The sequence below is a fragment of the Salmo salar genome, chromosome 03, assembly GCF_965601325.2.
Source record: "Salmo salar chromosome 03, fSalSal1, whole genome shotgun sequence".
Classification (NCBI taxonomy): Eukaryota; Metazoa; Chordata; class Actinopteri; order Salmoniformes; family Salmonidae; genus Salmo; species Salmo salar.
Window position 1 is genome coordinate 98,688,393 of NC_138293.1, and position 17,039 is coordinate 98,705,431.

The window sequence follows — 17,039 nt, forward strand, 5'->3', positions numbered from 1 at the left end:
TAGTTGTAGGTGTTTCTAGTGGGGGGGGGGTAGTTGTAGGTGTTTCTAGTGGGGGGGGGGGGTAGTTGTAGGTGTTTCTAGTGGGGGGGGGTAGTTGTAGGTGTTTCTAGTGGGGGGGGGTAGTTGTAGGTGTTTCTGTTCTAGTGGGGGGGGTAGTTGTAGGTGTTTCTAGTGGGGGGGGGTAGTTGTAGGTGTTTCTAGTGGGGGGGGGGGTAGTTGTAGGTGTTTCTAGTGGGGGGGGGTAGTTTGTAGGTGTTTCTAGTGGGGGGGGGGGTAGTTGTAGGTGTTTCTGTTCTAGTGGGGGGGGGTAGTTGTAGGTGTTTCTAGTGGGGGGGGGTAGTTGTAGGTGTTTCTGTTCTAGTGGGGGGGGGGGTAGTTGTAGGTGTTTCTAGTGGGGGGGGGGGTAGTTGTAGGTGTTTCTAGTGGGGGGGGGTAGTTGTAGGTGTTTCTGTTCTAGTGGGGGGGGGTAGTTGTAGGTGTTTCTAGTGGGGGGGGGGGGGTAGTTGTAGGTGTTTCTAGTGGGGGGGGGGGTAGTTGTAGGTGTTTCTAGTGGGGGGGGGGTAGTTGTAGGTGTTTCTAGTGGGGGGGGGTAGTTGTAGGTGTTTCTAGTGGGGGGGGGGGTAGTTGTAGGTGTTTCTGTTCTAGTGGGGGGGGGTAGTTGTAGGTGTTTCTAGTGGGGGGGGGTAGTTGTAGGTGTTTTCTAGTGGGGGGGGGTAGTTGTAGGTGTTTCTAGGGGGGGGGTAGTTGTAGGTGTTTCTAGTGGGGGGGGGGTAGTTGTAGGTGTTTCTAGGGGGGGGGGTAGTTGTAGGTGTTTCTAGTGGGGGGGGGTAGTTGTAGGTGTTTCTAGTGGGGGGGGGGGTAGTTGTAGGTGTTTCTAGTGGGGGGGGGGTAGTTGTAGGTGTTTCTAGTGGGGGGGGGGTAGTTGTAGGTGTTTCTAGGGGGGGGGGTAGTTGTAGGTGTTTCTAGTGGGGGGGGGTAGTTGTAGGTGTTTCTAGTGGGGGGGGGGGTAGTTGTAGGTGTTTTCTAGTGGGGGGGGTAGTTGTAGGTGTTTCTAGTGGGGGGGGGTAGTTGTAGGTGTTTCTAGTGGGGGGGGGGTGTAGTTGTAGGTGTTTCTAGTGGGGGGGGTAGTTGTAGGTGTTTCTAGTGGGGGGGGTAGTTGTAGGTGTTTCTGTTCTAGTGGGGGGGGGGTAGTTGTAGGTGTTTCTAGTGGGGGGGGGGTAGTTGTAGGTGTTTCTAGTGGGGGGGGTAGTTGTAGGTGTTTCTAGTGGGGGGGGGTAGTTGTAGGTGTTTCTAGTGGGGGGGGGTAGTTGTAGGTGTTTCTAGTGTGGGGGGGGGTAGTTGTAGGTGTTTCTGTTCTAGTGGGGGGGGTAGTTGTAGGTGTTTCTAGTGGGGGGGGGGTAGTTGTAGGTGTTTCTGTTCTAGTGGGGGGGGGTAGTTGTAGGTGTTTCTGTTCTAGTGGGGGGGGGGGGTAGTTGTAGGTGTTTCTGTTCTAGTGGGGGGGGGGGTAGTTGTAGGTGTTTCTAGGGGGGGGGGGTAGTTGTAGGTGTTTCTAGTGGGGGGGGGGGGTAGTTGTAGGTGTTTTCTGTTCTAGTGGGGGGGGGGTAGTTGTAGGTGTTTCTAGGGGGGGGGGGTAGTTGTAGGTGTTTCTAGTGGGGGGGGGGGTAGTTGTAGGTGTTTCTAGGGGGGGGGGTAGTTGTAGGTGTTTCTAGTGGGGGGGGGGTAGTTGTAGGTGTTTCTAGTGGGGGGGGGTAGTTGTAGGTGTTTCTAGTGGGGGGGGTAGTTGTAGGTGTTTCTGTTCTAGTGGGGGGGGTAGTTGTAGGTGTTTCTGTTCTAGTGGGGGGGGTAGTTGTAGGTGTTTCTAGTGGGGGGGGGGTAGTTGTAGGTGTTTCTAGTGGGGGGGGGGTAGTTGTAGGTGTTTCTAGTGGGGGGGGGGTAGTTGTAGGTGTTTCTAGTGGGGGGGGGGTAGTTGTAGGTGTTTCTAGTGGGGGGGGGTAGTTGTAGGTGTTTCTAGTGGGGGGGGGTAGTTGTAGGTGTTTCTAGTGGGGGGGGGTAGTTGTAGGTGTTTCTAGTGGGGGGGGGGTAGTTGTAGGTGTTTCTAGTGGGGGGGGTAGTTGTAGGTGTTTCTGTTCTAGTGGGGGGGGGTAGTTGTAGGTGTTTCTAGTGGGGGGGGGGGTAGTTGTAGGTGTTTCTGTTCTAGTGGGGGGGGGGTAGTTGTAGGTGTTTCTAGGGGGGGGGGTAGTTGTAGGTGTTTCTAGTGGGGGGGGGTAGTTGTAGGTGTTTCTAGTGGGGGGGGGGTAGTTGTAGGTGTTTCTAGGGGGGGGGGGGGTAGTTGTAGGTGTTTCTAGTGGGGGGGGGGTAGTTGTAGGTGTTTCTAGTGGGGGGGGGGGTAGTTGTAGGTGTTTCTAGTGGGGGGGGTAGTTGTAGGTGTTTCTAGTGGGGGGGGGTAGTTGTAGGTGTTTCTAGGGGGGGGGGGTAGTTGTAGGTGTTTCTAGTGGGGGGGGGGTAGTTGTAGGTGTTTCTGTTCTAGTGGGGGGGGGGGGTAGTTGTAGGTGTTTCTAGGGGGGGGGGGGTAGTTGTAGGTGTTTCTAGTGGGGGGGGGTAGTTGTAGGTGTTTCTGTTCTAGTGGGGGGGGGGGGTAGTTGTAGGTGTTTCTAGTGGGGGGGGGGTAGTTGTAGGTGTTTCTGTTCTAGTGGGGGGGGGGGTAGTTGTAGGTGTGTCTCTTCTCTTGTTTCAGACTATGTCAGAAGAACCCTTGAATGGGGCCATTTTTGTGTCCATCTCTCTTGCCGTCCCTACCCACTGACATTTGACCTCTTTTATCATCGTCTCTCAGGCTGTGTCATTGACCTGCTAACCCCTGACCTCCAACCCCTCAGGTTGCTGATCCAGTTTGTGAATGACTCTAGCGCCCCCTCGTGGCAGGGCTACTTCTACACCGCGCTGCTGTTCGTTTGTACCTGTTTCCAGACCCTCATCCTGCAGAAGTACTTCCATGTGTGCTTCGTCACGGGAATGAGGCTACGCACTGCTATAGTAGGAGCTGTCTACAGGAAGGTAATCACTATTGACTTGACTTGCCTAGTTAAATAAAGGTACAATTTAAATAAAGGTTTCATTTAAAAAATGTAAATAAAAAAAATATTCTGCTGATCAATTGATTGATTTGATCAGTGATTGATTGATTGGTTTGATTAGTGATTGATTTGATCAGTGATTGTTTGATTGATTTGATCAGTAATTGATTGATTTGATCAGTGATTGATTGATTGATTTGATCAGTAATTGATTGATTTGATCAGTGATTGATTGAGAGTTAATTTGGCATGATGCTCCACATCGCTATAGTAGGGGCTGTCTACTGATCGTAGGTGTACTAATCAATCAATCAATATTCTGCCGATGATTGATTGATCTGACTTTTGGTGACCCCTCATTGACCCTTAACCCCGTCTGACCTTTAACCTTTAACCTCTAACCTCTCCCAGGCTCTGGTGATCAGTAACGCGGCGCGGCGTACGTCTACAGTGGGAGAGATCGTCAACCTGATGTCGGTTGATGCCCAGCGCTTCATGGACCTCATCACCTACATCAACATGATCTGGTCTGCTCCTCTACAGGTCATACTGGCCCTGTACTTCCTGTGGCAGGTACTTGTAACTGACTGGGAGGGATCTAGATAGCATTTTGATGGCGCAAGTAGACACATTTCAAGCTAAGGAGTGAGGTTCTGAATCCAACTCTCTGTTACATACGCAGCAGAGACTGTTGTTATCTTCACAAGTTCTCAATGGTTTGTGATGTCATGTCCTGTGTAGAACTTGGGTCCGTCGGTGCTGGCTGGCGTGGCTGTAATGGTTCTGATGGTGCCAATCAACGGTGTGATCGCCATGAAGACCAAAACATACCAGGTAACACTCTGATACCAGGTATCACTAGAGATGTAGCAGCGATGTAGCAGACATGTAATAGACATGTAGTAGAGATGTAGCAGACATGTAATAGACATGTAATAGACATGTAATAGACATGTAGCAGACATGTAGCAGACATGTAGCAGACATGTAGCAGACATGTAATAGAGATGTAGCAGACATGTAATAGACACGTAGCAGACATGTAATAGACACGTAGCAGACATGTAATAGACACGTAGCAGACATGTAATAGACACGTAGCAGACATGTAATAGACACGTAGCAGACATGTAATAGACACGTAGCAGACATGTAATAGACACGTAGCAGACATGTAATAGACACGTAGCAGACATGTAATAGACACGTAGCAGACATGTAATAGACATGTAGCAGAGATGTAGCAGACATGTAATAGACATGTAGCAGACATGTAATAGACATGTAGCAGAGATGTAGCAGACATGTAATAGAGATGTAGCAGACATGTAATAGAGATGCAGCAGACATGTAATAGAGATGCAGCAGACATGTAATAGAGATGCAGCAGACATGTAATAGAGATGTAATATAGATGCAGCAGACATGTAATAGAGATGTAGCAGACATGTAATAGAGATGTAATAGATATGTAGCAGACATGTAATATAGATGCAGCAGACATGTAATAGAGGTGTAATAGAGGTGTAATAGAGGTGTAGCAGAGGTGTAGCAGAGGTGTAGCAGAGGTGTAATAGAGGTGTAATAGCCAGCGTTGTGTGTTGTGATCACCAGGTAGCTCAGATGAAGAGTAAAGACAACCGCATCAAGCTGATGAACGAAGTTCTCAACGGCATCAAGGTATCTTATCACATCACATATCTTTTGACATGAGGTTTATATACTGTTTGAATTTGTATCACATTTTATGTATGTTTCTGCATGTCAGGGTTGGGGTCAAATACTTCAGATTCCAGTTCTTTCAGCATTTCCTCTAGCCTGGCTGGAGTGCCAGATGGGCTGGGTTTGCAGTTTGGGGTTTATTAAGCCAGACAGACACAGTCGGACGGGCTGAGACAGACGCAGCCGGACGGGCTGAGACAGACGCAGCCGGACGGGCTGAGACAGACGCAGCCGGACGGGCTGAGACAGACGCAGCCGGACGGGCTGAGACAGACGCAGCCAGAGGGGCTGAGACAGACGCAGCCGGAGGGGCTGAGACAGACGCAGCCGGACGGGCTGAGACAGACGCAGCCGGACGGGCTGAGACAGACGCAGCCGGAGGGGCTGAGACAGACGCAGCCGGACGGGCTGAGACAGACGCAGCCGGACGGGCTGAGACAGACGCAGCCGGACGGGCTGAGACAGACGCAGCCGGAGGGGCTGAGACAGACGCAGCCGGAGGGGCTGAGACAGACGCAGCCGGACGGGCTGAGACAGACACAATGACTTTTCAAGTATTGATCACATTTGATCAATGTTTCTGAATATGTACCGAGATGTTGAAATGAACCTGATCCTGATCCTAAAGGTGTTGAAGCTGTATGCGTGGGAGCTGGCCTTCAAAGACAAGGTGTCAGCCATCAGAGAGAGTGAGCTCCGTGTCCTCAAGAAGGCTGCTTACCTGGGAGCAATATCCACCTTCACCTGGGTCTGTGCTCCTTTTCTGGTGCGTTACAGAGACGTGTAGACACACACGCACACGCACACGCACACACACACACACACACACACACACACACACACACACACACACACACACATGCTCACACTCACTCTTACATGGGCACTTGGTCCACCTATGTCCCATCTTACTGACATAAATATTTAACATTGTCTCTACCCCCCCTCAGTGTATGTGATGACATTTAACATGTATTTCCCCTCCCATCCCCCAGGTGGCGCTGTCTACGTTCAGTGTATGTTATGATGTTAATATATATTGTTATATGATATATAACATGTATTTCCCCTCCCATCCCCCAGGTGGCGCTGTCTACTTTCACAGTGTATGTGATGATAGATGAGAGGAACGTGCTGGATGCTCAGAAGGCGTTTGTGTCTCTGGCTCTGTTCAACATCCTGCGTTTCCCCCTCAACATGCTGCCCATGGTCATCAGCAGCATGGTCCAGGTAGGTGTGCTGATCAGGTCTGGACAGTAATCTATCTACAAATCAATCAATATGCAATTCAATCAAATCAGTCACTGTATTCATCTATAAATCAATCAATCAATGTATCAATTAAGTAAACAGTATACTAACCAATTAACTTCAACCAATCAGATTCCATCTAGTTGATTCATTCATTAACATGTAGCAGCATATGGTCATCATCAGTGTGGACTAGAGGTTGACCGATTATGATTTTTCAGCGCCGATACCAATACCGATTATTGGGGGACCAAAAAAGCCGTTGCCGATTAATCGGTGGATTATTATTTTTTTGTAATAATGACAATTACAACAATACTGAATGAACACTTATTTTAACTGAATATAATACATCAATAAAATCAATTTAGCCTCAAATAAATAATGAAACATGTTCAATTTGGTTTAAATAATGCAAAACAAAGTGTTGGAGAAGAAAGTAAAATTGCAATATGTGCCATGTCAGAAAGCTAACGTTTTAGTTCCTTGCTCAGAACATGGGAACATATGAAAGCTAGTGGTTCCTTTTAACATGAGTCTTCAATAATCCCAGGTAAGAAGTTTTAGGTTGAAGTTATTATAGGAATTATAGGACTACTTCTCTCTATACGATTTGTATTTAATGTACCTTTGACTATTGGATGTTCTTATAGGCACTTTAGTATTGCCAGTGTAACAGTATAGCTTCTGTCCCTCTCCTCGCTCCTACCTGGGCTCGAACCAGGAACACATCGACAACAGCCACCCTCGAAGCAGCGTTACCCATGCAGAGCAAGGGAAACAACTACTCCAAGTCTCAGAGCGAGTGACGTTTGAAACCCTATTAGCGTGCACCCGGCTAACTAGCTAGCCATTTCACATCGGTTACACCAGCCTAATCTTGGGAGTTGATAGGCTTGAAGTGGTGGGTATAATTTCTGGAACGTTCCAACAGGAATCTGTTCCAAAAAACGTAAAGTAAATGGTTGCCAACCAACAACGCATACAAAGTAGCAACGCATACAAACCTAGCTAACTAGCTGCCGAATAGGCATCAACTCACCATGTAGCTTATTCTTAATGTTTGTCCATAGGCAAACAGACATGTGAGGACAGACATTTTTCGGAATAAAAGTGATGAGTGAAAAACTCAATGAAATAGACCACTTCCTACCCGGTATCTTATTCTGCCGCTATACAACTTTGTATGCGTTGTTTTTTGGAAACCTTGTTATTTACGAAGTTTTTGGAATAGATTCCTGTTGGAACGTTCCACAAATTATACCCACCCAGGTTGAAGTCATAAACAGCGCAATGCTTGAAGCACAGCGAAGGGCTGTTTGAATGAATGCTTACGAGCCTGCTGCTGCCTACCACCGCTCAGTCAGTCTGCTCTATCAAATCATAGACTTAATTATAATATAATAAACACACAGAAATACGAGCCTTAGGTCATTAATATGGTGGAATCCGGAAACTATCATCTCGAAAACAAAAGTTTTTTTCTTTCAGTGACATACGGAACCGTTCCGTATTTTATCTAACGGGTGACTAAGTCTAAATATTCCTGTTAGGCATTGATGTTTATGGTTAGGTACATTGGTGCAATGACTACTTTTTTCACAAATGCGCTTGTTAAATCAACACCCGTTTGTCGAAGTAGGCTGTGATTCGATGAGAAATGAACAGGCACCGCATCGATTATATGCAACGCAGGACACGTTAGATAAACTAGTAATATCATCAACCATGTGTAGTTAACTAGTGATTATGTGAAGATTGATAGTTTTTTATAAGTCTAATGCTAGCTAGCAACTTACCTTTGCTTCTTGCTGCCCTCGCGTAACAGGTAGTCAGCCTGTTAATCCTTATGGAGTGCAATGTAAGGCAGGTGGTTAGAGCGTTGGACTGGTAACCGAAGGTTGCAAAAATGAATCCCCCCCTGAACAAGGCAGTTAACCCCCGTTTCTAGGCCGTCATTGTAAATAAGAATGTGTTCTTAATCTGACTTGTTAAATAAAGGTATAAATAAAAAAATAACAAAAAAATCGGCAAATCGGTGGCCAAAAATACCGATTGCTATGAAAACTTGAAATCGTCCCTAATTAATCGGCCATTCCGATTAATCGGTCGACCTCTAGTGTGGACCAGATACGTGCTGAGGGCTGTACTGCAGATCACTCTGTGGCTGCGTTTACACGCTGCCCAATTCTGATATATATTTTTTCCCTAATACTTTGTTTGACCAATCAGATCAGCTCTTGTCAATAATTGGGCAAAATATCAGAATTTTCCAGCCTCACACACACACACACACACACACACACACACACACATATATTCATATGCTGTACAGACTGGTGAGCTGTAACATGCTGCTGATGACCAAGGGCAACATATTGATCAATAAATCAATAATTCAGCCTCGTGGCGCAGGTCAGTATGGTATATCAATTAGTCAATCGGTCAATCAATTGGCCAATGAATTAATCAGTCAATCAATCAGTTGGTTACTAATGAATGAATCCATCAACCGAAGTTGATCACTGTCATCATAGGATCATTACAAATCATGTCCAATATAGTATTGATAGTAATGGAATGATATATAGTCATGTCCAATATAGTATTGATAGTAATGGAAGGATATATACACTGCTCAAAAAAATAAAGGGAACACTTAAACAACACAATGTAACTCCAAGTCAATCACACTTCTGTGAAATCAAACTGTCCACTTAGGAAGCAACACTGATTGACAATACATTTCACATGCTGTTGTGCAAATGGAATAGACAACAGGTGGAAATTATAGGCAATTAGCAAGACACCCCCAATAAAGTAGTGGTTCTGCAGGTGGGGACCACAGACCACTTCTCAGTTCCTATGCTTCCTGGCTGATGTTTTGGTCACTTTTGAATGCTGGCGGTGCTTTCACTCTAGTGGTAGCATGAGACGGAGTCTACAACCCACACAAGTGGCTCAGATAGTGCAGCTCATCCAGGATGGCACATCAATGCGAGCTGTGGCAAGAAGGTTTGCTGTGTCTGTCAGCGTAGTGTCCAGAGCATGGAGGCGCTACCAGGAGACAGGCCAGCACATCAGGAGACGTGGAGGAAGCCGTAGGAGGGCAACAACCCAGCAGCAGGACCGCTACCTCCGCCTTTGTGCAAGGAGGAGCAGGAGAAGCACTGCCAGAGCCCTGCAAAATGACCTCCAGCAGGCCACAAATGTGCATGTGCCTGCTCAAACGGTCAGAAACAGACTCCATGAGGGTGGTATGAGGGCCCGACGTCCACAGGTGGGGGTTGTGCTTACAGCCCAACACCGTGCAGGACGTTTGGCATTTGCCAGAGAACACCAAGATTGGCAAATTTGCCACTGGCACCCTGTGCTCTTCACAGATGAAAGCAGGTTCACACTGAGCACGTGACAGACGTGACAGAGTCTGGAGATGCTGTGGAGAACGTTCTGCTGCCTGCAACATCCTCCAGCATGACCGGTTTGGCGGTGGGTCAGTCATGGTGTGGGGTGGCATTTCTTTGGGGGGCCGCACAGCCCTCCATGTGCTCGCCAGAGGTAGCCTGACTGCCATTAGGTACCGAGATGAGATCCTCAGACCCCTTGTGAGACCATATGCTGGTGTGGTTGGCCCTGGGTTCCTCCTAATGCAAGACAATGCTAGACCTCATGTGGCTGGAGTGTGTCAGCAGTTCCTGCAAGAGGAAGGCATTGATGCTATGGACTGGCCCGCCCGTTCCCCAGACCTGAATCCAATTGAGCACATCTGGAACATCATGTCTCGCTCCATCCACCAACGCCACGTTGCACCACAGACTGTCCAGGAGTTGGCGGATGCTTTAGTCCAGGTCTGGGAGGAGATCCCTCAGGAGACCATCCGCCACCTCATCAGGAGCATGCCCAGGCGTTGTAGGGAGGTCATACAGGCACGTGGATGCCACACACACTACTGAGCCTCATTTTGACTTGTTTTAAGGACATTACATCAAAGTTGGATCAGCCTGTAGTGTGGTTTTCCACTTTAATTTTGAGTGTGACTCCAAATCCAGACCTCCATGGGTTGATAAATTGGATTTCCATTGATTATTTTTGTGTGATTTTGTTGTCAGCACATTCAACTATGTAAAGAAAAAAGTATTTAATAAGATTATTTTTTTCATTCAGATCTAGGATGTGTTGTATAAGTGTTCCCTTTATTTTTTTGAGCAGTATATATAGTCATGTCCAATATAGTAATGGATGATATATAGCCATGTCCAATATAGTATTGATAGTAATGGAATGATATATAGTCATGTCCAATATAGTATTGATAGTAATGGAATGATATATAGCCATGTCCAATATAGTATTGATAGTAATGGAATGATATATAGCCATGTCCAATATAGTATTGATAGTAATGGAATGATATATAGCCATGTCCAATATAGTATTGATAGTAATGGAATGATATATAGCCATGTCCAATATAGTATTGATAGTAATGGATGAGCCACAGGGAAGACAGCATGCCTTCCCTGTGGCTCAGTTGGTAGAGCATGGTGTGTGCAACGCCAGGGCTGTGGGTTCGATTCCCACGGGGGGCCAGTACCAACAACAAAAAAATGCATGAAATGAAATGTATGAACTGTATTCACTACTGTAAGTCGCTCTGGATAAGAGCGTCTGCTAAATGACTAAAATGTAAATGTAAAAATATAGTCATGTCCAATATAGTATTGATAGTAATGGAAGGATATATATATATATATAGTCATGTCCAATATAGTATTGATAGTAATGGAAGGATATATATATATATATATATATAGTCATGTCCAATATAGTATTGATAGTAATGGAATGATATTTTTGACAGGGGGTGCAGGATTTCTTTTGATGCTTGATTTAGAAATGTTTCTGCTTATGATTTCCTACATTTTTGATAGTCTATTTGTTAGTCAACTTGTCTATAATTAGATACATGCAGCTTCTCTTCAGTCATTATATGTTTCCCTAGAGGACTAAATAAACCCTTACTCACCAGAATAATGTCATAGATAGATAGAATGAATGCTTCAATATAGTTGACATCGGTAAAGTTTTCTCTGTCATCCTTCGCGGAACGAAGACGTTTAGGGACCGGGGAGAAAATACAATAAAGACGTTTTGGGACCGGGGAGAAAATACAATAAAGACGTTTTGGGACCGGGGAGAAAATACAATAAAGACGTTTAGGTACCGGGGAGAAAATACAATAAAGACGTTTTGGGACCGGAGAGAAAATACAATAAAGACGTTTTGGGACCGGGGAGAAAATACAATAAAGACGTTTAGGGACCGGAGAGAAAATACAATAAAGACGTTTAGGGACCGGGGAGAAAATACAATAAAGACGTTTAGGGACCGGGGAGAAAATACAATAAAGACGTTTTGGGACCGGGGAGAAAATACAATAAAGACGTTTTGGGACCGGGGAGAAAATACAATAAAGACGTTTTGGGACCGGGGAGAAAATACAATAAAGACGTTTTGGGACCGGAGAGAAAATACAATAAAGACGTTTTGGGACCGGGGAGAAAATACAATAAAGACGTTTTGGGACCGGGGAGAAAATACAATAAAGACATTTAGGGACCGGAGAGAAAATACAATAAAGACGTTTAGGGACCGGAGAGAAAATACAATAAAGACGTTTAGGGACCGGAGAGAAAATACAATAAAGACGTTTTGGGACCGGGGAGAAAATACAATAAAGACGTTTTGGGACCGGGGAGAAAATACAATAAAGACGTTTTGGGACCGGGGAGAAAATGAAATAAAGCAACAACAAAAAAATGGGGAAAGATGTTCTGTTTAAAAGTCCAAATGACATCAGTTTGACTGGTTGTAAGGAAAAAATAAGCTGTGAAAACGACCCAACGTGTTTCTGATAAGATTTCAGTTGGGCTTCGAGATATAGTTTATGTGGTTGATATACTATCAGCTTTTATGACGCTTTCATTATGAAGACAGCACCTCTACAGATGGTAACTAGCTGAGCATTGCATTCTCTCCTGATGAAGACAGCACCTCTACAGATGGTATCTAACTGAGCATTGCATTCTCTCATGATGATGAAGACAGCACCTCTACAGATGGTATCTAACTGAGCATTGCATTCTCTCATGATGATGAAGACAGCACCTCTACAGATGGTAACTAACTGAGCATTGCATTCTCTCCTGATGAAGACAGCACCTCTACAGATGGTAACTAACTGAGCATTGCATTCTCTCCTGATGAAGACAGCACCTCTACAGATGGTATCTAACTGAGCATTGCATTCTCTCATGATGATGAAGACAGCACCTCTACAGATGGTAACTAACTGAGCATTGCATTCTCACCTGATGAAGACAGCACCTCTACAGATGGTAACTAACTGAGCATTGCATTCTCTCCTGATGAAGACAGCACCTCTACAGATGGTAACAAACTGAGCATTGCATTCTCTCATGATGATGAAGACAGCACCTATACAGATGGTAACTAACTGAGCATTGCATTCTCTCATGATGAAGACAGCACCTCTACAGATGGTAACTAACTGAGCATTGCATTCTCTCATGATGAAGACAGCACCTCTACAGATGGTAACTAACTGAGAATTGCATTCTCTCATGATGATGAAGACAGCACCTCTACAGATGGTAACTAACTGAGCATTGCATTCTCTCAAGATGCAGAAAGAATAAATCATATTTCTCCACTCCTGTTGCCAAGTCCACATTTTGCATACATTTGGTGTATCATTTTACTGTAAGAAATGCTGAATTCTGCTGGAGTTGGGCTATTATTAAGGATAAAGCCCTATTCACACAGGACTAGTATTACTACAGAATGTTGGTTATGTATTTATTATTAAGGATAAAGCCCTATTCACACAGGACTAGTAGTACTACAGAATGTTGGTTATGTATTTATTATTGAGGATAAAGCCCTATTCACACGGGACTAGTAGTACTACAGAATGTTGGTTATGTATTTATTATTGAGGATAAAGCCCTATTCACACGGGACTAGTAGTACTACAGAATGTTGGTTATGTATTTATTATTAAGGATAAAGCCCTATTCACACGGGACTAGTATTACTACAGAATGTTGGTTATGTATTTATTATTAAGGATAAAGCCCTATTCACACAGGACTAGTAGTACTACAGAATGTTGGTTATGTATTTATTATTAAGGATAAAGCCCTATTCACACGGGACTAGTATTACTACAGAATGTTGGTTATGTATTTATTATTAAGGATAAAGCCCTATTCACACAGGACTAGTAGTACTACAGAATGTTGGTTATGTATTTATTATTAAGGATAAAGCCCTATTCACACGGGACTAGTATTACTACAGAATGTTGGTTATGTATTTATTATTAAGGATAAAGCCCTATTCACACGGGACTAGTAGTACTACAGAATGTTGGTTATGTATTTATTATTAAGGATAAAGCCCTATTCACACGGGACTAGTAGTACTACAGAATGTTGGTTATGTATTTATTACACCAGAATGTCCGTTATTCCAGAGGACGATTAGGACGGGATAAGTTTTTTCCAAACTGCCCCCTGTAATTCTTTATTTTTGTCATTCTATAAATTGTCCAGGCGATAACAGGCTATACTGGTAACTCCAGCGATAACAGGCTATACTGGTAACTCCAGTGATAACAAGACTATACTGGTAACTCCAGCGATAACAGGCTACACTGGTAACTCCAGCGATATCAGGCTATACTGGTAACTCCAGCGATAACGGGCTATACTGGTAACTCCTGTGATAACAGGCTACACTGGTAACTCCAGCGATAACAGGCTATACTGGTAACTCCAGTGATAACAGGCTATACTGGTAACTCCAGCGATAACAGGCTATACTGGTAACTCCAGTGATAACAGGCTATACTGGTAACTCCAGTGATAACAGGCTACACTGGTAACTCCAGTGATAACAGGCTACACTGGTAACTCCAGCGATAACAGGCTATACTGGTAACTCCAGTGATAACAGGCTATACTGGTAACTCCAGCGATAACAGGCTATACTGGTAACTCCAGCGATAACAGGCTATACTGGTAACTCCAGCGATAACAGGCTATACTGGTAACTCCAGTGATAACAGGCTATACTGGTAACTCCAGCTATAACAGGCTATACTGGTAACTCCAGTGATAACAGGCTATACTGGTAACTCCAGCGATAACAGGCTATACTGGTAACTCCAGCGATAACAGGCTATACTGGTAACTCCAGCGATAACAGGCTATACTGGTAACTCCAGTGATAACAGGCTATACTGGTAACTCCAGTGATAACAGGCTATACTGGTAACTCCAGTGATAACAGGCTATACTGGTAACTCCAGCGATAACAGGCTATACTGGTAACTCCAGCGATAACAGGCTATACTGGTAACTCCAGCGATAACAGGCTATACTGGTAACTCCAGCGATAACAGGCTATACTGGTAACTCCAGTGATAACAAGACTATACTGGTAACTCCAGCGATAACAGGCTATACTGGTAACTCCAGCGATAACAGGCTATACTGGTAACTCCAGCGATAACAGGCTATACTGGTAACTCCAGCGATAACAGGCTATACTGGTAACTCCAGCGATAACAGGCTATACTGGTAACTCCAGCGATAACAGGCTATACTGGTAACTCCAGCGATAACAGGCTATACTGGTAACTCCAGCGATAACAGGCTATACTGGTAACTCCAGCGATAACAGGCTATACTGGTAACTCCAGCGATAACAGGCTATACTGGTAACTCCAGCGATAACAGGCTATACTGGTAACTCCAGCGATAACAGGCTATACTGGTAACTCCAGCGATAACAGGCTATACTGGTAACTCCAGCGATAACAGGCTATACTGGTAACTCCAGCGATAACAGGCTATACTGGTAACTCCAGCGATAACAGGCTATACTGGTAACTCCAGCGATAACAGGCTATACTGGTAACTCCAGCGATAACAGGCTATACTGGTAACTCCAGCGATAACAGGCTATACTGGTAACTCCAGCGATAACAGGCTATACTGGTAACTCCAGCGATAACAGGCTATACTGGTAACTCCAGTGATAACAGGCTACACTGGTAACTCCAGCGATATCAGGCTACACTGGTAACTCCAGCGATATCAGGCTATACTGGTAACTCCAGTGATAACAGGCTATACTGGTAACTCCAGTGATAACAGGCTACACTGTGCTAATGTCAGATAGCCTGAAATAATATAAGACAACCTCCATGTAGCCTAAATTGCACAATCAAGGGATTGTTTCTATTTATTCAACCCGCCCTTCAGCCAACCAACCAACCACCAGCCAACCACCCGCCCTTCAGCCAACCAACCAACCACCAGCCAACCACCCGCCCTTCAGCCAACCAACCAACCACCAGCCAACCACCCGCCCTTCAGCCAACCAACCAACCACCAGCCAACCACCCGCCCTTCAGCCAACCAACCAACCACCAGCCAACCACCCGCCCTTCAGCCAACCAACCAACCAACCACCAGCCAACCACCCGCCCTTCAGCCAACCAACCAACCACCAGCCAACCACCCGCCCTTCAGCGACCTTTCATCCACCCGCCCTTCAGCCACCCACCCACCCGCCCTTCAGCCACCCTACCACCCGCCCATCAGTCGCCGCCCTTCAGCCAACCAACCACCAGCCACCCATCCGCCTGCAGATATAACTGAGGGACTGTGGGTTATGAATCAACCTGCGCATCACTAATGTGCATCCTCTCCCTGCTGTCTCCTTCCTCCATCTCTGTCTCTCTCTTTCTCTCTCCTTCCATCTCTCTCTCCCTGTCTCTTTTTCTCTCCTTCCTCCATCTGTCTCTCTCTTTCTCTCTCCCTCCATCTCTCTCTTTCTCTCTCCCTCCATCTGTCTCTCTCCCTCCCTGTCTCTTTCTCTCTCCTTCCTCCATCTCTGTCTCTCTCTTTCTCTCTCCTTCCTCCATCTGTCTCTCTCTTTCTCTCTCCCTCCATCTCTCTCTTTCTCTCTCCTTCCATCTCTCTCTCCCTGTCTCTTTCTCCTTCCTCCATCTCTCTCTCTCTTCCTCTCTCCCTCCATCTGTCTCTCTCCCTCCATCTGTCTCTCTCTCCCCCCGTCTCTTTCTCTCTCCTTCCTCCATCTCTGTCTCTCTCTTTCTCTCTCCCTCCATCTCTCTCTTTCTCGCTCCCTCCATCTCTCTTTCTCTCTCCCTCCATCTGTCTCTCTCTCTCCCTGTCTCTTTCTCTCTCCTTCCTCCATCTCTGTCTCTCTCTTTCTCTCTCCTTCCTCCATCTGTCTCTCTTTCTATCTCCCTCCATCTCTCTCTGTCTCTCTCCCTCCATCTTTCTCTCTCCCTCCATCTGTCTCTCTCTCTCCCCGTCTTTCTCTCTCCTTCCCTCCATCTCTCTGCAGGCCAGTGTTTCTATGAAACGTCTGTGTGTGTTTCTGTCTCATGAGGAGCTGCAGGAGGACAGTGTGGAGCGCAGGGCTGTAGCAGGCTGTGAGTCACACACACACACACACACACACACACACACACACACACACACACACACACACACACACACACACACAGAGTGAGAAACACACACAGACAGAGTGAGAAACACAGGCAGACAGAGTGAGAAACACAGGCAGAAAGGTCATCCCAGCCTCTGTACCAGATGCTGTTTGATGTGTTAGTCTTTGATGAGGCTCTCTCTCTCTCTACTCTCTTCCTCTCTCTCCTCTTTTATGTCTTCCTCTGTTCCCAGGCTCAGACAGCATCTCCATTGAGGACGGGGTGTTCAGCTGGTCTAGAAACGACACCCCCACTCTGAAGAGGTATTGCTCAAAGAAGTGTGTGTGTTGTCCTATGTATTCACCCCCCTCTCTCATATCAGTTGGAGGCTTACTGCACATTCTATTACTATAGTATACATACACACAGCCTCTAACTCC

General features: G+C 45.7%; 1 protein-coding gene across 1 annotated transcript in view; it reads left to right on the top strand.

Moving 5' to 3' along the window:
• The window catches only part of LOC106591937 (multidrug resistance-associated protein 1), a 110,109-nt gene that overhangs the window by 42,568 nt on the left and 50,502 nt on the right, over positions 1 to 17,039 (top strand). The window contains 8 exon segments of the mRNA XM_082972938.1: positions 2,877 to 3,054; positions 3,486 to 3,647; positions 3,816 to 3,908; positions 4,689 to 4,754; positions 5,425 to 5,562; positions 5,880 to 6,026; positions 16,512 to 16,599; positions 16,853 to 16,922. Coding sequence (XP_082829064.1) covers positions 2,877 to 3,054; positions 3,486 to 3,647; positions 3,816 to 3,908; positions 4,689 to 4,754; positions 5,425 to 5,562; positions 5,880 to 6,026; positions 16,512 to 16,599; positions 16,853 to 16,922 — 942 coding nt within the window.